General features: G+C 38.1%; 1 protein-coding gene across 2 annotated transcripts in view; it reads right to left on the bottom strand.

The window, feature by feature from the left end:
* LOC111529161 (E3 ubiquitin-protein ligase UBR1) overlaps nucleotides 1-27,271 on the bottom strand; it is a 158,966-nt gene that overhangs the window by 78,060 nt on the left and 53,635 nt on the right. For both annotated transcript variants that reach the window (XM_023196014.2, XM_026447834.1), the window contains exons 13-25: nucleotides 21,003-21,102; nucleotides 19,750-19,878; nucleotides 15,445-15,625; nucleotides 13,065-13,126; nucleotides 12,666-12,776; nucleotides 11,437-11,502; nucleotides 11,083-11,184; nucleotides 8,022-8,085; nucleotides 5,379-5,503; nucleotides 3,183-3,235; nucleotides 1,974-2,076; nucleotides 813-861; nucleotides 261-415 (exon numbers count right to left, since the gene is read on the bottom strand). In XM_023196014.2, coding sequence (XP_023051782.2) covers nucleotides 261-415; nucleotides 813-861; nucleotides 1,974-2,076; nucleotides 3,183-3,235; nucleotides 5,379-5,503; nucleotides 8,022-8,085; nucleotides 11,083-11,184; nucleotides 11,437-11,502; nucleotides 12,666-12,776; nucleotides 13,065-13,126; nucleotides 15,445-15,625; nucleotides 19,750-19,878; nucleotides 21,003-21,102 — 1,300 coding nt within the window. The remainder of the gene's footprint in view (nucleotides 1-260; nucleotides 416-812; nucleotides 862-1,973; nucleotides 2,077-3,182; nucleotides 3,236-5,378; nucleotides 5,504-8,021; nucleotides 8,086-11,082; nucleotides 11,185-11,436; nucleotides 11,503-12,665; nucleotides 12,777-13,064; nucleotides 13,127-15,444; nucleotides 15,626-19,749; nucleotides 19,879-21,002; nucleotides 21,103-27,271) is intronic.

Here is a 27,271-nt window from a genome sequence, read left to right as displayed (position 1 = left end):
AACATGTCAATTTATTAGCATAAGTACACCTGTTTTTGTTTCCATGGGTTTTATTAAACAGAAATGGTTCCTAAGAGTAAGGATGCTAAAAACACGAGAACATATCACCAAAAATGTGTGCTGTCTGTAAGCTATTTTTAATGACCCCCACATTTCCAGTGCTCTAGATGTGGTTCCAACTGAAGTCAGATCTGAGATCTTCTCCAGATCCCCAAGAACTCTAGGACTTGATGTAGAGAAAATATTTCAGGTAAACAAACCATTTGGAGCATTCCTTCAGTCCACAAGTTAGAATCTGTGTCTATTGCCCGTTCAAATACGGTCCTGAGAATGTACATCATGACATCACAGTTGAGAAGGTTAATCACTTTGCTGAAAGCAGGGCAGAATTCAGGAGGTGGTGGTGGTGGCAATGCTATAGGAGGTGGGGAATGGATGGGGAAAGAGACAAACAGGTACATTTTTATTTGGGTTATCCTACATACTAAATTGCAAATGTCAAAAAATAATAGGTTACATGCAAAACAACACATGCTTTTTTGCTACCTTTCCAGTACTGAAAATATCAATGTTAAGTGTAATGTAAGTACTATATCAGTCACCCAAAATGAACTACATTTGCTATCAATTTTAAATTCAGTCACTACTGATATATACCATATCTTAATATGTGAATAAGAAACAAAAAGCTCTTTGCACTTCCTTGAGCTGTCCACTCTCAAAGACCAACAAAAACAAAAAACTATAAGCTTTGCTGATACAAAACCACAGAAAATAATCAAAATGAGTCAATTCAGAATCTCACTTTTTACCTTCATCTTTGTTCTCTTGTTTTCGCCTTTTCTTTTGCATATGTTCAGCCTATAAAAAAAACTATCATTAAATATACTGCTTCGCAAGCATGAAACAAATGAAATACTTTAAAGCAATCAGGAAAGACCCAACCACCTATTAAAATACTTTGTATACTGAAGCATGTATTCAAATGCCTCTTTGGCCTAGAAACAAAATGGTGTTAGTTTCCTAGAGAAAACTAACGCAAAATAGATGAGGAATATCCCTGGTCAAAAACTTAAGTCTCCATTATTTTCTACTGAAAATATTTACTCAGTACCTATTATGTACAGGGTACTGTGCTATGAGCTGTAAAGTATTTACTTTATAAGGACAAAGCCAGACATTACCTTAACATGATCAAACTTAACATGATCCTTCATGGGACAAAAGGACATATGTGCCTAATAATGGGATGCAATGTATCACTTACATAGTATTCTTGCCAAAAACTGTTTTGTTGAATCTATTTGGTATTCTATAGAAATGCTGATGTTATGAAAGAAAAAGATGCAAAAGAATTATCTTCTAAATTAAAGGAGACTATTGGCTGGGCGAGGTGGCTCACGCCTGTAATCCCAGGATGTTGGGAGGCCAAGGTGGGTGGATCATTCGAGGTCACAAGTTTGAGACCAGCCTGGACAACATGGTGAAACCCCGCCTCTACTAAAAATACAAAAATTAGCCAAGCATGGTGGCATGTGCCTGTAGTCCCAGCTACTCAGGAGGCTGGGGCAGGAGAATCACTTGAACCTAGGAGGTGGAGGCTGCAGTGAGCTGAGATCGTGCAACTACATTCCAGCCTGGACAACAGAGTGAGGCTCTGTTTCAGGAAAAAAAAAAAAAAAAGACTAAAGAAACATGACAAGCAAATGAGGGTGTGATGATGAAGTCCATGATGCTTGATTGAATCCTCTTCCCAAGAGAGCTATTAAGGACATATGTAGTATAATCAGGAAAATCTGAATATTGCCTGTATACTAAATAACATTACTGATTCAATTTTAATTCTTGGGTGACATAATGCCCTCTATTAATAAGAACCAGCATGAAACTATAGAAAAAGAAGAAAATTTTCTGTGGAGTTAGAAAGCATAAAGCATTTAGGTTTATTTACTGAAAAGGATACTTTTTTCTACCTTGCTATGCTGGGTTTTGGAGTAATGATAAAAGTACATATTGAAGTCTTTCAATGATTCATCTTTTAGTTCATAAACTCCATGGCCTGATACACCTGGTTTCCTAAATAGATGGAATATAAAAGATGAACTGCAGTGTTCTTGAAGTATAAAATACAGACAAAATAAAAACCTAAAAATTAATCTAGAGGTCAAATATACAGAAAAAAATTATGTCTCATTTAGCTTATGAAAAATTCCATTCCAATAATAAAACTAAAAACCTACATTGTGAACACAAAGCCTGATAACAGCTAAGTTGTGTTTTATAATAATGAAATTCAAACAAATCTGGAGAAGTTTGTTTTATACTATCTAAAACTGATACCATGCCCTATCTCTAAACCTTCTTAGAGATTTAAGAGTCTCTGATACCTAAAGGTTGTCGGTTCAACTATAGAACATTTCATTGACCTTAGGCACTTCACTGTCTAAGGTCATATCTAAAACAGTAGGAAGACATCATAACCTTAGTAATTTGCAAATGAAAACGTAGTACTGAATCCTTTATATAGTACTACAAGGAAGATCATTAAGGTCAAAAGGAGTACTCCGTATTTGTTCTAAACATTAAATAGCTTTTGGTTTCTATCCAATCTCTAAGTCGAATATTTCAATGAACATTACTAGATCATAAGAAAAGCTATACCCTATTTTAAAAGTTATTTGAAACTAGTAATGTATCTGTAAACACAATACTGCAACAAGTAGAAATTCACTATCAGTATCGATTTTTCAAATTTCAAAGATTAATACAATCAAATTTTTATTTCCATTTTATATACTCAAATGAAAATATTATAAAATAGTTTTAATTCTACTAGAGAAAAATCCAAAATTAGCATATAAAATTTTATAGAATAAATGAAATCATGGGTTCAGATTAATGGGAAAGAGAGTATCAGAAAAGTTCATTTACTTACTATCTAAATAAATCATCTAATATCATAAATGAGTATTTCTTATTCACTTGCCAAAACCACTCATTTTTTTCAACAAACAGGTGCTAAGTGTCTACTGCGAGCCCCTCATTGTCACCCTTTCTAATCTATATTCCATTCTTATTCTTGGGAGTTCAGGTAAGAACTTCAGAGCTTCTACAAAGTATCCAAAGTACAAGAACAAAGATCAATCTACCTTTTAGAATAAACATAAATATTAAGCACTTACTTAAATGTGGCCACTTTGTTTATGACATTCTCTAAGCCAGTTTCATTATTTTCCTGTTGAAACAATATTTTTGTCATTTTTACCTTCATATAATGACTTCCACTTCATTGTGAAGTGAAATAAATTTTCAACTGCATCTCTGAAGTACTTTGTAAATAATTTTTAAAAGTTCAATTTCCACTATTAAAAAATTAGGTCTAAAACCAATTATCTATGTTTTGGGAGACCAACTTCGTAAGAGATAAGATGTATGTATAAACTGTTTAAGAAAGGTTATCTAAGTTTGCTTTCATATGTGTGTATAAGTACACACATACATCTACAGCATACACACACAGTATTACCAATACTTCAAAGAAAAGAAGCTCTTCTTTATGTAGTATATTCATCACCCCCATCATATGTACATGCCCATGCTATACTAATCCCTAAAACCAAGGTAACAAAATTAATGAGCTCCAACTAGTAATCTATAGCAATACACATGTCTAGATGTCCTAATCTACTTTCTGCAAATATAGTTAAGTTTTTTTCTGATTGACCTGATCTTTTCCTTAAACAGGGAACACTATTTTTTTACAAAGCCATTTAAAATTAAGATAAGGACCCAGTCAAACTACTACAGTAAGCTCAGATTCCTGCAGTCTTGTAAAGATAAGAAATGTAAACTTCCTTAAAAATATATATACTTGGCCAGGTGCAGTGGCTGACACCATTAATCCCAGCACTTTGGGAGGCCGAGATGGGTAGATCACGAGGTCAGGAGTTCAAGGCCAGCCTGGCCGACATAGTGAAACTCCGTCTCTACTAAAAATACAAAAATTAGCCGGGCTTGGTGATGCACGCCTGCAGTCCTAGCTACTCAGGAGGCTGAGGCAGGAGAATCACTTGAACATGGGAGGCGGAGGTTACAGTTAGCCAAGATGGCAGCACTGCACTCCAGCCTGGGCAACAGATCGAGACGCCGTCTAAATATATAAATATATATATATATTTTCATATTCATTCCTTGGCCAGACGTGGTGGCTCACACCTGTAATTCCAGCACTTTGGGAGGCCAAGGTGGGTGGATCACTTGAGGTCAGGAGTTCCAGACCAGCCTGGCCAATGTGGTGAAATCCCATCTCTACTAAAAATACAAAAATTAGCCAGGTGTGGTGGCATGCACCTGTAATCCCAGCTACTCGGGAGGCTGAGGCAAGAGGATCGCTTGAACCCGGGAGACGGAGGTTGCAGTGAGCCAAGATTGTGCCACTGCACTCCAGCCTGGGTGACAGAGCAAGACTTCGTCTCAAGGAAAAAAAAAAATGTATATATATTGTGTATATATACACACACACACACACACACATATATATACACGCACATATACACACACACGTATACGTATATCCCTATTCTACCTCTTTGGAAAGTCTTGACAGCACAGGTAAGTATAATTATTTTTTAAGAATCATTTTTCTAATTCATATTCAAATCTCAGAGGGAAAAAATATCAGACTCATAATCTGTAGGACTATTACCACAGTATCTGTATATACAAAAACACAAATACCACCTGTGGCGGTCATGGTCATGTGAATGCACTTTGCAGACATCTAATTACAGGAAGTAAATGACCACGTGCCTCAACTGCTGTGCTCTGGTGAAACCAAGGCCAAGCTTCTCACCAGTCATTTCCAGACAATGAGCAAGGCAGAGATACTCATGCAAGCTCATTCTGGGAGACATGGGAAGGCACAGATGGGAAAGGTCACTGAAGCCCAGCAGTCTGGGATGCTTCTATTTAACTTTCCTTCCCTCTTTATTTCACTGGGAATCAGGTTTGCATCAGAATCTGATGCCTCCCCTTTTCGTTCCCAGATCCCTCACCATTGTCTTTAATAAAAATCTTAATGTTTTGTCACAAGATCTGCTTCTCAGAAGACCCAGATTAACACACCAGCCAGTTCCAGTATGTCAGGAAGTTCCCTTTTTTCCTCTGGAGTAATCTTTATTTTAAAGTAAACAAAAAGTAAAGGAGTTTCTCCCAGAATTAAAATTTATACCACTAAAGGATGAAGGTGATTGGTTTACATCTATAAGGTAATAATATAGGACTTTTTGCCTAAAATTTTGAAGTAGTTTCCAATTAAAGAAAAAGAAAAATCTACCCCATCTTGGGGTAAACAGAGATAAAACCAAAATCAGACTTACATTCTCAGGTAAATTTTTGGCAATGGCACTGTGTGGCATAGGTTCAATGCAAAGCAAGTGAATAATTTCTCTCATTGTGACCTCTTCTTTGGTCACATTTCCCACTCCAGGTACATAACGCTCACCTAGTTCAAACAATTTAAAACAAAAAAAAGTAGAATAATTGTTTTCTATTTAAATCTCTCCCCATCAGAAGCACTTACACACAGAACATTGCATTAAATTAAGTCTGTGAGAGAGGGGCAAAAGTTATTTGAATGTGTTCTCGCATCTGAACAAGAATCTATGTTGAAAGACAGAGGCAGAAAACTGTGACCTGAAGGAGAATCCAGGCCTTGTCTTAGCTTACTTAGACACATACACACAAACACACATACATACACATACACATATGTATACACACACATATGTATACATATACATACACATACTCACACATTATAAACAAGGCCCCTCAAATAAATTAGCATGTGTTTCTAACCCAGAACACATGGCTGATGGCATCTGAATGAGCAGTGGCCATCAATGAATAGCTTTTCTTTCAAGATCTTTCTCAATTTTGTCTCTACCTGTTATTTAACAAAGAACAAAGTGAAAACTGAAAAACAAAATACTTTAAAATGTCTTTATGTGTTAAATGACAAAACAGTAATACATATTAAGAATGACTGGTCCCACAAGGTCAGATTTCCATTTTTCATCACAATAAACTGCCAAATGAAGAGAGAAAATAGCTAAAATAAGTATGAGAACTTCACTGGTGTCAATAGCATCTAATTCCCATTGCCTTAAGAAAGCTTACCATATCTGGCCTTATGTCACCACTGATTTTCAACACTACAGTGTCTGTACGAAGTCCTATGATATCTACAAGAGGGTTACAAAGAAACCCCTTGCCTAAGAGATTTGATGAATTCTACAAATTTGCCAAAGAAAGACTTTTTGTCAAGTGAACTCGTTTCCAACACATTCATTCCTCTTTACATTTGTAAAGCATTTTGTAATTTTCATAACTTTTCACCAAAAACAGTATCCCCTAGAATTTTAGTGCTAGAAGATACCTTGGAGATCATGTAGGTTACCTCCACATTTTACAAATCAGGAATCTGAGGCCCAAAGAATGCAACTGCACGCTCTTGAAAGCTGGTAGCAAGGCCAAGACTAGAGCTCCTGATTTTAAATCCAAATATTTTTCTGTTTCTTAATGATTTTCCACTATAGATCAGAAATATAACTTTTTAAACAAAACTGTTGACTCCTGAAAGTAACAAACGTACACTCAGGAACAGAGTAAGTATTAACTAAAAATCAAATCACAAGAGAAAAAAACAATAAATTTGGGCAAACACAATAATAGTAAAATAACAGTAGGAATAATAAAACAGTAAAAATAAAACAGCAAAATTATACTGCAATATTAGAAATTCTTCATATAGTACTCTAAGGACAAATGTAAAAATTTCCCTTGAGTTTTCATAATTTGAAAAAGTATATAATCAATTTTAAAATATTTTACACATTCTTAATTTGCCCATTTTTTCCCATCTGCTTCTAACTGGCATATTCTGGACAGGAAGAGTTAGTAGCCTGGAAGGTTTAAGTCTCACTCAGCAATAAAGGCTTACTACCCCTTCTGCTGAAACATGTAGCTAGTCTAGCAACTAGCTCTCTGACAAACAATAAGTAAAAATGAACCCATGTTTACAGATTTATGTAACAGCTAGAATCCCCAGCTAAAGAACTATTCAAACCAAACAGCGTTTGGTGCAGTAAAGTAAATAACAAAAGCCAGAATGAGAAGTCAAGAATGAGATGATAGCCAGGCGCAGTGGCTCACACCTGTAATCCCAGCACTTTAGGAGGCCAAGGCAGGTGGATCATCAGGTCAGGAGTTCAAGACCAGCCTGGCCAATATGGTGAAATCTTGTCTCTACTAAAAAAAAAGGTACAAATATTGGCCAGGCATAGTGGCACATGCCTGTGGTCCCAGCTACCCAGGATGCTGAGGCGGAAGAATCGCTTGAATCCAGGAGGTGGAGGTTGCAGTGAGTTGAGATCGCACCACTGCACTCCAGTCTGGGCAACAGAGCGAGACATCGTCTCAAAAAAAACAAACGAAAAAAGAACAAAATGATGGTAATGAATGTACCAGCTGGTAAAATCAACACAGACTATGACATAGCATATATTTGTATTTAATAGGTTAGAATGTAGTGTTTCTGCACTGATTATTTATATTAATCTCAACTGAATTATAAGACACATTTCTATGGGTCAATGTCATAACTTGATAGACATTATTTCTGGCAAAGAACACTTTTTCTTTTCTCTAAGTAACCTTAACAAAGCTAAGTATGACCAATATTTGCACAAAATTATTAAACAGAATGACACAATGAAAATACATTTTACTTAGACCTATAATATATATGAAAATTTTAGCACTAAATGACCTCCAAATTAGTCAAAACATTTACAAATCAGGTACTGAAAAATAAAAATGTAAAATCTGTACTTTTGCAAAGGTGATTTTCTAAGTGCAGTATTTGAATAAGGAGTAAAAGGATCAATTATAGTTCATATAAATGGTCTCTCTAAAAAGTAACCCATGTTCTATTTCAAAACATTGTGTTTTAATCTTACCTACAATATAGATGAGGACCTGAAGCATTTCTTCTATTAGTGTATTATATTGTTTAATCAAATCCTATAGAATCGAAAAACAGTAAATTAGTTATGCAAGAACCAAAAACCTCCATAAAATATGCATTTCTGGATGAGACTCATGGTCCATCCAGTCTAGTATTTTTTATCCAGTCTAGTATTTCTGTGTGTGTGTGTGTGTGCACAGCACAAATAGTTACAATCATTCCCTTTTTTGACATCAAATTCAACAATACCTGGCATGTAATTGCCAAATACTGTCATCGTCTTCATTATCATTATCGCCCACATAGTCATAACTCAGCACACTAATGCTAATCTTCAACTCTTCCTCTATTATTTGCTGCCTTCTTACCTGGGTTAATGAGAAAGTGCCCTCAAATAGACTCCCAACAGTTATATGGCGAGAGTATCCTTCTCTAACACATCCCTCACTATTAAATCAGATACTGATTTTCACTAAGTACAAAATAACTAAAAATTAGCTTTGCATTTTATATCCTATTCATGTTAGCCCTTTGCAAGTAACTTCTATTTTTTTCATTTAAAAAAATTTTTTGGCCAGGTGCAGTGGCATGTGCCACTGCTTCCGGCTATCCTAGAGTTCTTTAATTCTTGAATTTGATTTAGAAATTGTATATGAATTGTATAGAACTGCATAGCCAGGCATGGTGGTGCACGGCTGTAATTCCAGCACTTTGGGAGGCCAAGGAATGCGGATCACAAGGTCAGGACTTTGAGACCAGCCTGACCAACATCGTGAAACCTTGTCTCTACTAAAAATAGAAAAAGTAGCTGGGTGTGGTGGCACGTGCCTCTAATCCCAGCTACTCAGGAGGCTGAGGCAGGAGAATCACTTGAACCCAGGAGGTGGAGGTTGCAGTGAGCCAAGATCGAGCCACTGCACTCCAGCCTGGGTGACAGAGTGAGACTCCGTCTCAAAAAAAAAAATTATATATTTATTTATTATTTTTCCAAAGAAATTTTACTAGCAGGAGTAACTTCTAATTTCAAAGAATAAAATAATGTGATTTCATGAATTCAAAGTAGTTAAGGGCTACTTTATAGGTTGGTACTTCAAATGCTCAAACAATAAAGATGTGGCCAGGCACGATGGCTCACGCCTATAATCCCAGCAATTCGAGAGGCCAGGACAAGCAGATCACTTGAGCTCAGGAGTTTGAGACCAGCCTGGTCAACATAGTGAAACCTCAACTCCACTAAAAATACAAAAAATTGGCCAGATGCAGTGGTTCACACCTGTAATCCCAGCACTTTGGAAGGCTGAGGCAGGTGGATCACGAGGTCAGGAGTTCGAGACCAGCCTGGCCAACATGGTGAAACCCCATCTCTACTAAAATACAAACATTAGCTGGGCATGGTGGTGCACACCTGTAATCCCAGTGACCGGGGAGGCTGAGGCAGGAGAATGGCTTGAACTCAGGAGCTGGAGGTTGCAGTGAGCCAATTGTGCCACTGCACTCCAGCCTGGGTGACAGAGCAAGACTCCATCACAAAAAAGAAAAAGAAAAAGAAAAAATTAGTTGGACGTGGTGGCTCATCCCTGTAGGCCCAGCTACTCAGGAAGCTGAGGCAAGAAAATCACTAGAGTGGGAGGCAAAGGTTGCTTTGAGACAAGATTGTGCCACTGCACTCCAGCCTGGGTGACAGAGTAAGACTCTGTCTCAAAAACAAATAATAAATAAATAAAATAAAATTTGTATATTACCTCTGAGACAACAAAGATAAAAAATACCAATGTCGGCCGGGCGCGGTGGCTCAAGCCTGTAATCCCAGCACTTTGGGAGGCCGAGATGGGCGGATCACGAGGTCAGGAGATCAAGACCATCCTGGCGAACACGGTGAAACCCCGTCTCTACTAAAAAAATACAAAAAACTAGCCGGGCGAGGTGGTGGGCGCCTGTAGTCCCAGCTACTCGGGAGGCTGAGGCGGGAGAATGGCGTAAACCCGGGAGGCGGAGCTTGCAGTGAGCTGAGATCTGGCCACTGCACTCCAGCCTGGGCAACAGAGCGAGACTCTGTCTCAAAAAAAAAAAAAAAAAAAATACCAATGTCATTATAGATGTACATACTGCAAGAGAGAGCTTAAATAGGACTTTTTGCTGAGAGCAATTTGACAATATGTATTAAGAGCCTTAAGAAAAATATGTTGTTGGCCAGGCACAGTGGCTCACACCTGTAATTCCAGCACTTTGAGAGGCCAAGGCGGGTGGATCACCCGAGGTCAGAAGTTCGAGACCAGCCTGGCCAACATGGAGAAACCTATCTCTACTAAAAATACAAAATTAGCCGGGCGTGATGGTGCATGCCTGCAATCCCAGCTATTCGGGAGGCTGAGGCAAGAGAATCACTTGAACCCGGTGGGGGCAGAGATTGTGGTGAGCCAAGATCGCGCCATTGCACTCCAGCCTGGGCAACAAGAGCAAAACTCCATCTCAAAAAAAAAAAGAAAGAAAAACGTGTCGTTTTATCTACCAAATCCACTTCTAAAAATGTGTCTTAACAAAACAGAGAAGTCTTTAAATACTGAGCTACAAATGTTTATAAGACCAACCAACTAGGAAGACCTCTTCAGTAATAGACTTCAAAGTATAATGCATCATATAGTGCAATCCTATATAGTCATCAACATTGATATAATTGTATATTTATTTCATGACAAGAAAAAAAAACTGCACAGTATGTTGTTAAGCATAGGAAGCAGACTACAAAACAGCACAGACAGAATGATACAATTTTTGCTTTAAAAACAAGCAAGACACAAACTTTAAAAGTGATCATTTCTAGGAAGCAGTGTTTTTCATGTGATTTTTTGTTAATCTACATATTCTAATTTTTCTAGATTAAAAAGATTATATATGTGTATATATATGTGTGCCATATGTATACATGTCATTTCGGGAGATATGGTTAAGAAATAACTTTTAAAATATGGCTAAATATGACTGAAATAAAATATGACTAAAATAGTAACAATATTTCCTTTAAAATTAATTCACAGAATTTACAGGTTGTGTACCTGGTCTTTTGTAGATAGGGTCTTGTTAAAAGCCTCGGCAAGTTCATACCTTTGAAGTACCAGTAACAAGAACTTATTGGGATCCATTAAAGATGCACCAATCTGTGAAAGAAATACAGCATCACATTTCTTGTGTATTATATGGAGAAACATTTCGTCTTATGTAGGACTGTCAAAAATTATAAGGTAAGTTTGCAGAAGATAATGTAGTAGTCCCTTCTATTTCTATGTGTCATATTCAGTTTAACGGTGAGAGTGTTTTAAATTAAAAATTATTAGATTATCTTCTCTTATTAGAAAGAATTCAAGAAGGAAGATGAAGACACAAATATCAGAAACAATTTAAATAGGTACCTGAAGCATGATGATATCTTTATCATACATTTCTTCTCTGCACTTAACGTCTTGGTAATAAAACACCTATAAAATAATAGGTAGAATAAATGCTAAAAGAATTATTTTATTTCAAGCAAAATTCTCAAGAAAACCTATCCTTTAAACTTTCTCTAAGCTAGAAACCCCTAAAAAATCCTTAGTGGCAAAAAATAAATTGCAAATCTATGAAACATTTAAAAGGACTTGTGAGGATGAAGTGAAGAAATATGGCATGAAATCACTTCAGAGTTAAAAATATTCTATATTGGTTATCACTCTCACGTATAACAAGGGAATTTATTTTCTCTAAGTTTAAAATACCTACTTCAATAAAAATAAACCAATTTCTACACTCAATCATAGTACCATTTTTCTTTTCTTTTTTTTTTTTTAAATTTCATTTTAAGTTCCAGGATACACGTGCAAGACGTGTAGGTTACATAGGTAAACGCATAATACCATTTTTCTTCCAAGTGATAACAAGACCTATCTCTCCACCTTTTAAGAAATGCAAGGCCAGGCTCAGTGGCTCACGCCTGTCATCCCAGCACTTTGGGAGGTTGAGATGAGTGGATCACCTGAGGTCAGGTGTTCAAGACCAGCCTGGCCAACATGGTGAAGCCTCATCTCTACTAAAAACACAAAACTAGCCGGGCATTGTGGTGCACGTGTGTAGTCCCAGCTATGTGGGAGGCTGAGGCACGAAAATCACTTGAACCCCGGAGGCAGAGGTTGCAGTGAGCTGAGATCACACCACTGCACTCCATAGCCTGGGCAACAGAGTGACATTCTGTCTCAAAAAAAAAAAAAAGAAAGAAAAAGAAAAGCACTACTCCATATTTACTCCAAAATAGAAGAAAAAATTACAAGGTGGCCTTCAATTAAGACAGATGGTGGGAAGACTAAAGGCCTCTAAGTAAGGTAATTCTCAGAAAAGAACTATGTTAATGGGGAGGCCTCTGGTGTTACTACTGGCCCTCACCTAATTTATCACACAGGCATCCTAGTTTATAATTCAGATGGAATACACAGTAAACAGGATAGGAGAAATGTCTACATAGTTCTTAGAACATTCATCTCTAAGAGTTTATACAAGAGAATAGTAGCAAACACTTAGTAAAATCTAGGAACATAGGGTAAAATTATATAAGAGAAAAAAATTAGAAAATGAACACATTCATAAATATGAATAATAGGCTTTGCTGTACCTGACTAATAAGAGACAGCCCATTTCTTCGCCACATCTCAGCAACAACCTGGGCGACCAACACCAGACAACGTAAAGGATATTCCACTAGTACCTCTACTTGAAAGTCCTCCTGAAATAGAGTGAGGTCAATTTTATCATTTCTCACAGAGCTTGGATGTCTCTCCAAGATACAGCACTACACATTATTCAGTTTTCTCATGTGTAAAATGGAAGAACTTGAACTAGATGACTTCTAAGTCCCTGTGACTCAGATTACAATGTACTATATGAAGATGCAAAATTACTAAATGGGAATTATTCAGGTGGGTTTCCAAATATTACTTTCCTTCTCATCCATCAACCAAGAGGTACTCAGAAATAGAACATAAGCAAATCAATACTTAGTAGAATCACTTACAAAAGACACAAATTCATGTAGTCTTGAAACAGCACTCAGCCTGCTTAAACGTACATGAAGACCTAAAGTTAAAAAAAAAAAAAAAGAGAAGATGAGAAAACAAACCCAATTTGTTAATCAGTTAACTCATCAAGTTTAGAAACTTGTGCGATTTGATTTGGCTGGGCGTGGCGGCTCATGCCTGTAATCTCAGCACTTTGGGAGGCTGAGGAGGTGGATCATCTGAGGTCAGGAGTTCAAGACCAGCCTGGCCCACATGGTTGAAAGCCCGTCTGTAGAAAACTACAAAAATTAGCCGGGTCTGTAACCCTAGCTACTTGGGAGGCCGAGGCAGAAGAAGCACTTGAACCTGGGAGGCAGAGGCTGCAGTGAGCCGAGATCATGCCACTGCACTTCAGCCTGGGTGACAGAGTGAGACTCCGTCTTGGGAAAAAAAAAAAAAAAAAAAAGAAGAAGAAGAAACTCGTGGGATTTAAACGTATGTTTACTGAGTTTAGAAGTGACACTCTAGAATGCAGACTACTGATCTCTAATTTTGAAACACAGTGTTACTAACATATTTAAAATTCTACACTGTGCAAGGTGTGCTCATACCTTATACAAAAATAACAGTCTCTCAAGATATCTTTATTCTGCTTTTAGCCATGTATCAAAAGAAACGAAAATTAATCTAAGTATTTTTTAATAAAAATAGAAGCAATATAAAATCACATGATGTCAATTATGCCATATACAAACATTAACTCAAAATGGATCAAAGACCTTAAACACAGGTTTAAATATAGGTGCTAAAACCAAAAAATAAAATTCATAGAAGAAAACATAGGGAAAGGCTTCATAACATTAGATTTGACAATGAGTTTTTTGGATATGACACAAAAAGCACAGGCAACAAAAGAAAAAAACAGATAAACTGGACTACAACAAAAACTCCTGTGTATCAAACGAGACCATCAGCAGGGTAAAAAGGCAACCCACAGAATGGGAGAAAATATTTGTAAATCACATATCCGATAAACAGTTAATATCTAGAATTATATAAGTAACTCCAACTGAACAGCAAAATTAAACCCAATTAAAAAATTGGCAGAGCACTTGAATAGACAGTTCTCCAAAGAAGATATACAAATGGCCAACAAACATGTGAAAAGCTGATCAAAATCACTAATCACTAGGGACATGCAAATCAAAATCACAATGAGATACCACTTCATATCCATTAGAATGGTTATTATCTGGGGGAAAAAAAAGGAAAAATAGCAAGTGTTGGAAAGGATGTAGAGAAACTGGAATCCTAGTGCATGCTGGTGGGAACGTAAAATGGTACAGCCACTAAGGAAAACAATATGATGGTTCTTCAAAAAACTAAACATAGAATTACCAAATGATCCAGCAATTCCACATTTGGGTATATACCCAAAATACTGAAAGCAAAGACTTGAACAGACACTTCTACATCCACGTTCACAACAGCACTATTCACAACAGCCAAAAGGTAGAAGTAACCCAAGTGTCTATCAATGGATAAATGGATGAACAAAATGTGGTATATCCATACAATGGACTATTATTCAGCCTTTTAAAAAAAAAGGAATTCTGACATGTATTATGACATAAACCTGAGGACACTATGCTAGGTGAAATAAGCCAGTCACAAAAGGACAAATACTGTATAAGTCTACTTTTAATAGGTACCTAGAGTAGTCAATGGGTAAGTATTGTTTAATAATAATAATATTATTCTATTTCAGTTTTGGCAGTTTCATTTTTAGAAGATAAAAAGCTTTTGGAGAAGGATGGTGGTGGCAGTTGTAGAAAATGTGAATATACTTAGTGCCACTGAACTGTACACTTAAAAATGGCTAAAATGCTAAGCTTTATGTCATGTACATTTTCTTATCATTGAAAATATAAATATATACACTTCAGTAATTTTTTAAAAACCCTGACAAATGAATGGCCAATTTACATGGAAATGCAAATGATTAAGGAGAATCTATGATTTCTTCCTTTTAATGATAAAGAATGATAGAAATAACACACTAATGATATTGGTCAGAGAGGAGGTTTAGAAACCAGCAACCAGATTTTATTATATTTAAATTTAGGTGGGAGATGAATTACCACGTTAGTCCGTAAGTACATACTATAAGGATCCATAAGTCAACCCAGATAAAACAAAGCCCAGGTAAATTAGCATCTTTAAATAGGTGTTCTAGTGGCAGCTCCTTGAAGGGCAGTGACAGCCCTTAACTGTAGTATCTGACCTGAGCATGTCTGAACATACTGAGCACAGAACAAAAATAGAAATGATTCTACTAAATGAATATCTAGAAACAAAGCTAATAGGTATATGTAAAAAGAAAAAACAAACACTCACCAGCAAGGGTCCTAGAGAGTGGCAGATGTATGCTTACGAGATCCTCAGATACTCTGTAGGACTTCGTTTCCAAACTATGTCCACACAATTGTACTATTGTCTTGCTACTAGATATGAAACTAGTACTGCACCTCATCACAGCTTTGTGACATTCTTTATAAGCCACAAGTAAGAGTTCTTCCTAAGAGGAAAATAAGAATACAAAAAGTTGACAAGTTGTCTACTTCAACACTCCTTTTTTTTTTTTTTTTTTTTTTTGAGACAGCCTGTCCTGTGGCCCAGGCTGGAGTACAGTGGCATAATCACAGCTCACTGCTCAACCTCCTGGGCTCAGTTACCTGAGGTGATTCTCCCGCCTTAGCCTCCTGAGTAGCTGGGACTACAGGCACGTGCCACTAGGCCCAATTTTTGTATTTTTTGTAGAGGCAGGGTCTCTGCATGTTGCCCAGGCTGGTTTTGAACTCCGGGGCTCAAGTGGTTTGCCTACCTTGACCTCCCAAAGTGCTAGCATTACAGGCGTGAGCCACCATGCTCAGCATAACACGCATCATTCAATAAATATTTACTAAATATGAGTGGAAAATTGTTCTATGTATTACTAAGTCTACCTCCACAGGATCTGCGAACTTGCAGGAAATATAAGATATACCCATATATGCAGTTATAATCAAAGTAAAAAATAAGTACCATGTAAATGGTACAAACTAATTGCTCTAAGAGGTGGGAAAAAAAGAATCACAAGGAACTGGGAAGACATATTTGTGAAAGCAGCTTCTGATGGGCCCTAAAAGAATATGCAGAATTTAAATATGAGGAAAGATAAGGAGAAGATGGCATTCTAAGCAGAGATATAGAATAAATAAAGACAAAAATAAGAGAAACACAACTCCTATTCAGGCAGTGGAGAATAAGGAGTAGATAAATGAAACAATTTATGGATGAAACAAAGCATCTGAACTGGAAATGTGCCTTGGCACAGGCATGTGAATACACTGATGGAGGCTGCAGTGTAATGATGTAGTCAACACACTGCTTCAAGAAGAATTAATGTGGGTCATTGAAGATGATAGACTGGAGAGGATAAAGTTAGGAGATACAGAAACCAACAGGAAGATGACTATGAAGTAAAGTGATAAGGGTCTGAACTAGGATGGGGCTGTCACAACCAAAAAGAATGAACCCATAGAAAATGATTAGGATTATAAAATATATTTGGGATAAGGAAGAATAAAATCTGGGTGAATATAGCAGGAAGAGAGAAGTTAAAGACCATTCTTTTAAGACAGTGTTTCTATTTTTATCTTGAAAAAGGAACTCCATGGTCAAATAGATGATTTGGAAACATCCTTCTCAGAAATCAGCATACTGACTGACTAAAGGGACTAAAGGGTTTTAGAAATTCATTAGTGGCTGGGCGTGGTGGCTCACGCCTGTAATCCTAGCACTTTGGGAGGCTGAGGCCGGTGGATCACGAGGTCAGGAGTTTGAGATCAGCCTGGCCAACACGGTGAAACCCCATCTCTACTAAAAAATACAAAAAAAATTAGCCGGGCGTGGTGGCGCACACCTGTAGTCCCAGCTACTCAGAAGGCTGAAGCAGGAGAACCGCTTGAACCCAGGAGGCGGAGGTTGCAGTGAGCCAAGTTCGTGCCATCATACTCCAGCTTGGGTGACAGAGCGAGACTCCATCAAAAAAAGAACGAAAGAATGAAAGAACGAAAGAGAAAAGAACAGAAAGGAAAGAAAAGAAATTCAGTAGCTTTAAAAACAAAAAAGCAAACAAACAAAAACCTCTTTTTGTTTAACCGAACATTTCTGAATCTTACATGAACCCAGAACACTTTTCCCTTCAAAACACCTGTTAACATTGAACATACAGAATATAGTGGCTCTGAGATTTCCTACATGGATGAATGTAATAGTAATGTCACTAATAAAACAAGGATAATCAAAATGAGAAAATGCGGCCGGGCGCGGTGGCTCAAGCCTGTAATCCCAGCACATTGGGAGGCCGAGACGGGTGGATCATGAGGTCAGGAGATCGAGACCATCCTGGCTAACACGGTGAAACCCCGTCTCTACTAAAAATACAAAAAACAAGCCAGGCGAGGGGGCAGGCGCCTGCAGTCCCAGCTACACGGGAGGCTGAGGCAGGAGAATGGCTAAACCCGGGAGGCGGAGCTTGCAGTGAGCTGAGATCCTGCCACTGCACTCCAGCCTGGGTGACAGAGCGAGACTCCGTCTCAAAAAAAAAAAAAAAAGAGAAAATGCAAGTTGGAAGTAGAAGGAAATGATGACAGGTCCATTTAAAATATTCTGAGTTTGAGGCCAGGTGTGGTGGCTCATGCCTATAATCCTAGCACTTTGGGAGGCCAAAGAAAGATAATCACTTGAAGTCAGGAGTTTGAGACTAGCCTGGGCAACACAGAGAGACCTTGTCTCTGCAAAAACTAAAAATAGAAAAAAATTAGCTAGGTGTGGTGGCATGTGCCTGCAGTCCCAGCTACTTCGGAGGCTAAGGTGGGAGGATCACATGAACCTAGGAGGTCAAGGCTGCAGTGAGCCATGATAGCGCCATTGTACTCCAGCCTGGGTGACAGAGTAAGACCTTGTCTCACACACACACACACGTACACACATGTAAGATCTAAACAAGAATGGCTGGCCCACAAACAGAAGTGACACTGTAGCTTAGGAGAGTCATCCCTATGAACTTTTAACTAAGTGATAGAAATACAAGAGAAGAGAAAAGAATGTAAGATATATACACATACACACATATCATCAAAGTAAAAAAATTTTAAGTACCATGTAAATGGGAAAAACTAATTGCCCTAAGATGGCAAAGAAAAGAATCACAAACAATTAGGAAGACATACTTGTGAAAACATATTTCTGTAAGAAAGGGAAGAGAATATTGGGGAATGTCTCATTTAGCAGGCAGAAGGCACCAGAAAAAAGGCAATCATTGGCCGAAATAGGTGATCGATAATGTGTTGGGATAAAGCATGTTTGTGAAAACCAGAGGGAAAGAAAGTTTCAAGAAGATGAAAGTACTCAAGAAAATACAATGCTACAGACAATTCAAGGAAGATGGAACCTAAGGAAAGACCCCTGAATTTGGTTACCAAATGGATCCTCTGAGATTTTTTTCTAAATGCAGTTCTTGTCAATTGCTAAGGGCAGAACCCAGACTGTAAAGAAGTGTTAGGAGCCACAAGTGAAGATACTAAATGTAGATGACTTCAGAAGGTTTGGAAGAAGTCAGGATGAAAACACACATCTTTGCTTCATCATCTAACAATTGTGCACGCCCTTCATGAAAGTGAGCGAAGCCAAAAAATACGTGCTGTGCTTGCTGGACAGTATTTCCTGTGGTGATTGTACTACAAAGCTACAGTGCTAGACTAAAGTCTACTACATCTGTTGAGTATGGCTGCCACTCTGAACCTGTGACCAATTGCTGGTGGTGAAGCAGAAGAGACTATGGTTCACAGGGGTGCAAACACAAGAAAGGAGGCTTATATTATCGTTGTTTTTAAAAATAAGGGAGTCCTGTGTGTTTACAGATGGTTGACTAAAAGAGTAGGAAACACAAGTCTGGATAATTCAGGAAGCTAACTCCAGGAAAAAGTAACAATAAGTCAGAACCAAGAGCCTAGGTAGAGGCATTAGACTTAGAAAGAGACAAAAAGGAAAAGACCAATAGTGAAGACACAGAAAAATTTAGTCACTGAATAGGTTACGGTAACAGACACAGAGAAACCAGAGATGATGAGGGAATTTAACTTAGATAATGGCAATTTTCTCAGCAAATAAATAAATGAGGTCATCATTCTTAAAGGGAGTCTAGGGTGGGATTATATATTTAAAGAGGGTTATGGTCTAAAATTGCTACTTAAGGAAATACATTAGTTCTATATTTTGAAACGAACACATATAACAAAGTTCTTGAATGAATAATCTACCCCTCTCCATTCTTGGAATATTTAAAAGTCTAATATGGTCTTAATTATATTATTATGCATATATATGCATTTTCCAGGGAATAAACATGTATATAAATACATATATACACATATTTAAACCCTGCTATTCCCCAAAATAAGCAAAACTACCATAGAGCACATTTTCTACTCAAGTATATACAGTTTCCTCCTAAATTTAAAAGACAAATTCAAATATGTAAAAAACTACTGCAAATAATAAACACTTTACATCAAGGAAGCTGTAACATATAACTATACTATTAATAATTACTAAGAACTTAAAAAGGCACTGATCCTACTAACAAATTTCACTTACATCACAAGCACACCACTCTTGGAACATGAGTAAAATATTCTTCAATTGCATCTGTATAGCAATGGCAGCCTCCCAATCAGGATCCACTTCAATGTGTTGCCCAACCTGTCTTCGGATTTCTTCCATTCCCTGCAATTAAAAGTTGGTCAACATATACCTATTTGAGCCCTCTCTCTTTGCTCTGCTGTCAGGATTCATAACATTTTAACATGGTTGTTACACTGGGTCAGAATGCATGGGTTCAATTCCCAGCTCACAGATATATGCTCAGGGCTAAAACATTAGCTGCAAAGCACAGCTCTGTCTGGTATCTCTAGCTGTGTGACCCTGGGGAAATTATTTCTAAGCTTGGCTACTAAATGGATCCTTTGAGATTTTTTTCTAAATGCAGTTCTTGTCAATTGATAAGGGCATAAGTCAGATTCTAAAGCAGTATTAGAAGCTAAAAAAAAGAAAAAAGTATTAGAAGCTAACAAGTGAAGATACTAAATGTAGATGAATTCAGAAGATTTAGGACATGTCAAGATGAAAACAGGCACCTTAACCTCATCACCCAACAACTGTGCATGCTTTCCATAAGGGTGAGGGAGCCAAAAAAATATGTGTTGTGCTTGCTGCACATGCAAGTAACCCTTCCATGTAAAATGAGAATATTAATAGTAACTACTTAATAAGATTGCTATAAGGCTCAAAAGAGACCATGCATGAAAAGTGCTTACTACACATTTATCACATGGTAAGTATTCAGTAAACATTAATAGAAGTAGCAATAGTAGGCCGGGCATAGTGGCTCACACCTGTAATCCCAGCACTTTGGGAGGCAGAGGCAGATGGATCATGAGGTCAAGAGATTGAGACCATCCTGGCCAACATGGTGAAACCCCACCTCTACTAAAAATACTAAAATTAGCCGGGTGTGGTGGCGGGCACCTGTAGTCCCAGCTACTCGGGAGGCTGAGGCGGGAGAATCACTTGAACTCGGGAGGCAGAGGTTGCAGTGAGCTGAGATCGGGCCACTGCACTCCAGCCTGGCGACAGAGCGAGACTCTGTCTTCAAAAAAAAAAAAATAGCAACAGTAAAGTAAGGTATGTAAAAGGATCTATCAAAACAGGATGAATGAGTCAATGTTTAAATCTTGTTTCTACTTTGCTAAATTCTTTCTTGTATTAAAACCAAAATCTGCTTTCAAAAGACTGGGGTTAAATTTTTAAAAATAAATGTATCTTACTGATGTACAGAAAAATGATCATACCTGCATACAGGTAAGAATCTTCAAAAAAGATCGAAAACCTTCAAGGAACTGCATTCTTAATCTTTCTGTCCATATTGTGGGTTTGCTGATCAGGATATACCTATCGTTTCAAGAAAGAAAGAAAGATTTCACTTCTCTATTTTGAGATAATTTTAAGGTTCTCGGGGTTATAGACAATGTTGATTTATAAAAAATTATGGATTCTAATTTCCCACAATAATTAGAAGATCTGAGTAGAGCTAGAGTTATTTATTCTGCCTTATTTTAAATACAACCAGTAAAACATGAATGCTCTAGAAGAGGCAAATATCAAGCTAAACCTGACTTCATACACTACATTCTCAGAGATTAGTCTGATTAAGTGAACCCAGAACTGACCAAGCCTGTCACAGCTACCTCTGGACAACCACAGTACAGATTCCCTAGAACTGTGCATACCCATCACCCAAAGGGCCAGCTGAAATTCTTTCAGCCTCAGGAAATTTGGAACAGATTTTCTACCTCCAGTTTTTCATAACCCAGAACTTGGAAGAAGGATGTAAGCACCTGTCATCTTGACTTGCACATCAGGATGTACTAGTTTCAAGAGATAAACAAACTCATTTTAGCCTATAATTTGTATGATCAATATTTCTTTTGGCTGTAAAGACAATGACTGGTTTCATATACAATGGGAACAATGTTTATCATGAAATGAGTTTTCAGGAAGTAATTATTAACAAGTATTAAACACTATTTTGCACTTGACCAATGAGAATAAATTCCTGTTATATTGCAGGTATTGGGAACATAAACATGGACACACCTGTCCTGAAGTTCATAGTATAGTGGGAAAAACAGATACATATAGTAGACAGAAATTCGATGTTAAACACTAAAATAATATATAAAAGAAGTAATGTGGCCGGGCATGGTGGCTCACGCCTGTAATCCCAGCACTTTGGGAGGCTGAGGCGGGCAAATCACAAGGTCAGGAGTTCGAGACCAGCCTGACCAACACGGCGAAATCCTGTCTCTACTAAAAATACAAAAATTAGCCGGGTGTGGTGGCGAGCACCTGTAATCCCAGCTACTCAGGAGACTGAGGCAGGAGAATCGCTTGAACCGGGGAGGCAGAGGTTGCAGTGAGCCGAGATCGCGCCACTGCACTCCAGCCTGGGCCACAGAGTGAGACTCTGTCTCAAAAAAAAAAAAAAACAAAGAAGTAATGTATGGCTCATGCCTGTAATCCCAGCACTTTGGGAAGCTGAGGCAGGTGGATCATGAGGTCAGGAAATTGAGACCATCCTGGCTAACACGGTGAAACCCCGTCTCTACTAAAAATACAAAAAATTAGCCAGGTGTGGTGGTGGGCGCCTATAGTCCCAGCTACTCGAGAGGCTGAGGCAGGAAAATGGCGTGAACCCAGGAGGCGGAGCTTGCAGTGAGCCGAGATCATGCCACTGCACTCCAGTCTGGGAGACACAGCGACATTCCATCTCAAAATAAAAAAAAAAAAGAAAAAGAAGTAATGGAGGTACATAAAGACAAAGCAACAAAGAAAACACATTTTTTTGAAATGTAAAGATAGGATTGTGGTTTAATTTTTCTCACTCTTTAAATACCCATTAATATGTAAATGTACATTAAAAATACAATCATCAAAGAAACTTAGCAAAGATTTAATTCAAATACATGAATTACCATCTAAATCTTTCCTTTAAAGTAAAAGATAAAAAAGATTAAAGTTTAAAATCTGTCACACTGAATAAACGGCATTCATGTTTCATTGCTTTCTAAAGCACTACTACTCAGAGTGTGGTCCACTAACCAGCAGCATCAGCCCCACCTGAGTGCTCTTCAGAGATGCAAAATGTTGGGCTCTAATCAGACCTGCTGAATCAGACCTCCCCCTGCCCCGTATTTTTTTAAAGTTGACTTTATTCTGTTGCCCAGGTTGGAGTGCAATGGTGTGATCATAGCTCACCGCAACTTCAAACTCTCAGGCTTGAGTAATCCTCCTGCCTCAGCCTCCCCAGTAGCAAGACTACAGGCACGTGCCACCAAACTTGGCTAATTTTATTTTTTGTAGAGACAAAGTCTCACTATGTTGCCCAGGCTGGTTGCAACCCCCTGGCCTCAAGTAATCCTCCTGCCTCAGCCTTCCAAAGCACATGAGTCAACGCAATCATCCCCAGAATCTGAATTTAAGGAAGCTCCCCAGATGATTTGCTTCTGCACAGCAAAGGAAACTATCGACACAGTGAAGAGACAATGAACAGAACGGGAGAAAATTTTTGCAAACTATGCATCTGACAAAGGCCTAATAGCCAGCATCTATAAGGAACATAAACAAATTTACAAAAAAAAAAAAAAAAATTAATAAGTGAGGCTGGGCGTGGTGGCTCACTCCTGTAATCCCAGCACTTTGGGAGGCCGAGGTGGGGAGATTGTCTGAGCTCAGGAGTTCAAGACCACCCTGGGCAACATGGTGAAACCCCATCTCCACTAAAACATCTCTACGAAAATACAAAAAATTAGCCAGGCATGGCGGTGTGCGCCTGTATTCCCAGCTACTCGGGAGGCTGAGGCAGGAGAATCACTTGAACCCAGGAGGCTGAGGTTGCAGTGAGCTGAGATAGTGCTACTGCATTCCAGCCTGGGTGACAGAGCAAGACTCTGTCTTGAAAAATAAAAATTTAAATTTAAAAAAGGGGGGAGCAAAGGATAGGAACAGAATAGACACTTTTCAAAAGAAGACATACATGCTGCATTGGCAGTATGTAACAATCACATGAAATAAAGCTCAACATCACTGATCATTGGAGAAATGCAAATCAAAACGACAATGAGATACCATCTCACACCAGTCAGAATGGCCACTATTAAAAAGTAAAAAGTAACAGATGCAGGGAGGCTGCAAGGAAAAAGGAATGCTTATATACTGTTGGTGGGAGCATAAATTAATTCAAGCATTATGGAATACAGTGTGACAATTCCTTGAAGACCTAAGAACAGAAATATCATTCAACCCGGCAATTCCATTACTGGGTATTCACCCAAAGGAATATAAATTGTTCTATTATAAAGACACATGCACACATACATTCATTGCAGCATTCACAATAGCAAAGACATGGAATCAACCTAAATGCCCATCGGTGATAGACTGGATAAAGAATATGTGGTACATATACACCATGGAATACTATGCAGCCGGAAAAAGGATGAGATCACATCTTTTCTGGGAACGTGGATGGAGCTGGAGGCCATTATCCTCAGCAAAATAATGCAGAAACAGAAAACCAAATACCACATGTTCTCACTTACAAGTGGGAACTAAATGATGAGAATGCATGGACGCATAGGGGGAACACCACACACTGGGGTCTATCAGAGGACTGAGGTTGGAAGGAGGGAAAGGATCTGGAAAAATAACTAATGGGTACTAGGCTTAATACTTGGGTGACAAAATAATCTTAACAACAACCCGCCATGACACAAGTTTACCTATGTAGCAAGCCTGGACTCAAAATAAAAGTTAAATTAAAAAAAAAAAAAAAAGCAGCTCCCAGATGATTTGCATTCACATTAAAATCTGAGAAGCACTGATCTAGAAGAGAATTTACATTTTTGGTTTCTAGCAATCTCACATAGCTCATGAGGGACTTCTACAAATGACTTATCAAGAAGATATAAGGAACTGGATCAAACAAAAAGGTAAGGAAGGGAAGGAAAAGAAGTTTGTAGATAAAAATAGGTGGCAAAAGCAATGGGAAAAGAGGGAGAAAGTGTGGACAGGGTGAGACAGTAAGGGAGTGATTTGGTTTGAGAATGTGCTATACTTTCTGGAAATGGAACAAAGGAACAGGTTGGAGTAATAAAAGAATAATATTGTTCTCCTCAATAGAACCAAGGTTCAACTGCATCTCTTTTCTAAGTTGCATTTCCACAATAAATTAGCAACCGAGAAACAAAGTACCCCATGAGATACCTCCCAAAGAGCAACTGACAAAACTGAAGTAATAGACACACATTTTTTAGAATAAGAGAGGTAGTAATCCCTCCCTTCTGTGTTTTACCAGGCAGATGTCAGTTGGAGAACTGTGTTCATCTCTTGACACATAAACGGTGTACATGCACCAGAAACAGGTTCAGTAGAGAAGGACGATGATTTAGAAGGAATTTTAATCAACATGAAACGGGACCAGTTAAGAAATAAATGCAACTCAATGCAGAAAAGACCTGGCAGACATGACTGCTGCCCTTAAACACTTCTTCAAGTTAAAAGAGAATTGAAGTTGTTCTCAATGGACAAAGAGAGAACTAGAACCAGAAAATAAAAGCTACAAAAAAAGACAAGAGTTCAATATACAATAGGAAACTTTCTAAGAGTTGGAAGAAGCTATCCAAAGTTGGAATGTGCTGCTTTGAGAGTGAAAATTTCCTAAGGCAGGCTGAACAGAGTACCTACTATTACCAACAAACTTATTTCATGCTGAGGTACAGTCAGATAAACACAAAGCTAAACTATGAAGACCTACAAATTCTGACAGAATTTAGACTTTATCCTGGGAAGAAAACACATTAAGTGTGGTTATTTCTAACTAATTTAAAAACAAGGTTTCAGGGGAAATTAGTAAATAAACATGCAGGGAAAGAGTAAGATGTTACTACAGAATTTCTACAATGAGAGAGTGAGAAAACAGTGAACATGAATTATTTGCTAAATAAAGAGTTTTTGTGATTGGTGTGTTAGGCCAGGTTTCAGAGCGGGTTTTGTGTTGCTGTTTATGTATCCTGTGAGGCTACATGACATAGTAGAAGGAACATGAGTTTTACAGATAAATGGTGTCTATAATCAAATCTCAGTTCTGCCACTTACTAGTTTTGTGACCTTAGGCAAATATTTACAATCTACAAAGTAAGATTATATCAAGTACCTTCTAAGAATGGTGCAAGAATACAATCAGGTAAAATAAGCAAAGCTCCTTGGCACATAGCAGTTACCAATAAATTTCACAGGATTCTTATGAGAGCGAATTACACAGTACCTGCAGAACAGGTGTTAATTTTCCCTTCCCCTGGTCACTAGAGATATCTATATTTAGGTTGGGATATAGGGGAGGAATTGTAAGCACCAGAAGATTTGAAGTTGCCTTCCAAACCAGACACCTTAAAGTTCTACTATAAGGGTAGGTATTTAGGGATGTGCTGGCTCTAAACTATTTACCGTAAAGACTAGCTATAGTCAGAGACCCACAAAATACGATAAAACAAGTGATTATGCACCACTTAACTGGATATAAAAATAACTCAGTTATAAGAATACTTCACAGTAATGACAGCCATGGTAGAGAGATTTTTTTTTTCTCTATATTCACTGACTTAACAATAACTTTAAGTACTGCCATTAGGAGTTTTTGTTTTCTACAACATGTAATTTTTGCATAATTTGGCTGAGAAACAAATTTCAATTGCAATGGCTACATATCGATTCACTACTGAATTTACCCATCATCTCCACTTATACTGAAGATAAAACATAACAATTTACTAAACTTTATTTTATTTTTTTAGAGATAGGATCCCGCTCTGTTGCCCAGGCTGGAGTGCAGTGGCATGATCACAGTTAACTGCAACCTCAAACCCCTGGGCTCAAGTGATCTTCTCGCCTCTGCATCTGGAATAGCCAGGAATACGGGCTTACACTGCCATACCTGGCTAATTTTTATTTTTATTTTTTGTAGAAACAAGGTCTCGCTATGTTGTCCAGGCTGGTCTGATACAGATGCAATTTTTTTTTTTTTTTGAGATAAAGTCTCGCTCCATTGCCAGGCTGGAGTGCAGCGGCACAATCTTGGCACACTACAACCTCCACCTCCAGGGTTCAAGTGATCCTTCTGCCTCAGCCTTGCAGCAATTTTTTAAAAATAGAGTATTTTCAATCTGTGGTTGGTTGCACCCACAGATGTGGAACCCACAGATATGGAGGATCAACAGTACAGCAAAAGGGGAGTTAAAAAAATGTTAACAGCCAGGCACAGTAGCTCATGCCTGTAATCGCAACACTATGAGAGGCCAAAGCAGAAGGATTGCTTGAGCCCAGGAGTTCGAAATCAGCCTGGGCAACAAAAGGTGAGACTCTGTCTCTACAAAACAATAAAAAATTAGCCAGGTGTGGTGGCACGTGCCTGTGGTCCCAGCTACATGGGAGGCTGAGGCAGGAGGATCACTTGAGCCCAGGAGGTCGAGGCTTCAGTGAGCCATGTTTGCATCACTGCACTCCA

Source organism: Piliocolobus tephrosceles, unplaced genomic scaffold (assembly GCF_002776525.5).
Source record: "Piliocolobus tephrosceles isolate RC106 unplaced genomic scaffold, ASM277652v3 unscaffolded_108, whole genome shotgun sequence".
NCBI classification, from domain to species: Eukaryota; Metazoa; Chordata; class Mammalia; order Primates; family Cercopithecidae; genus Piliocolobus; species Piliocolobus tephrosceles.
Note: the sequence above shows the minus strand (reverse complement) of the source record. Positions and strands in the feature narration are given on the sequence as shown.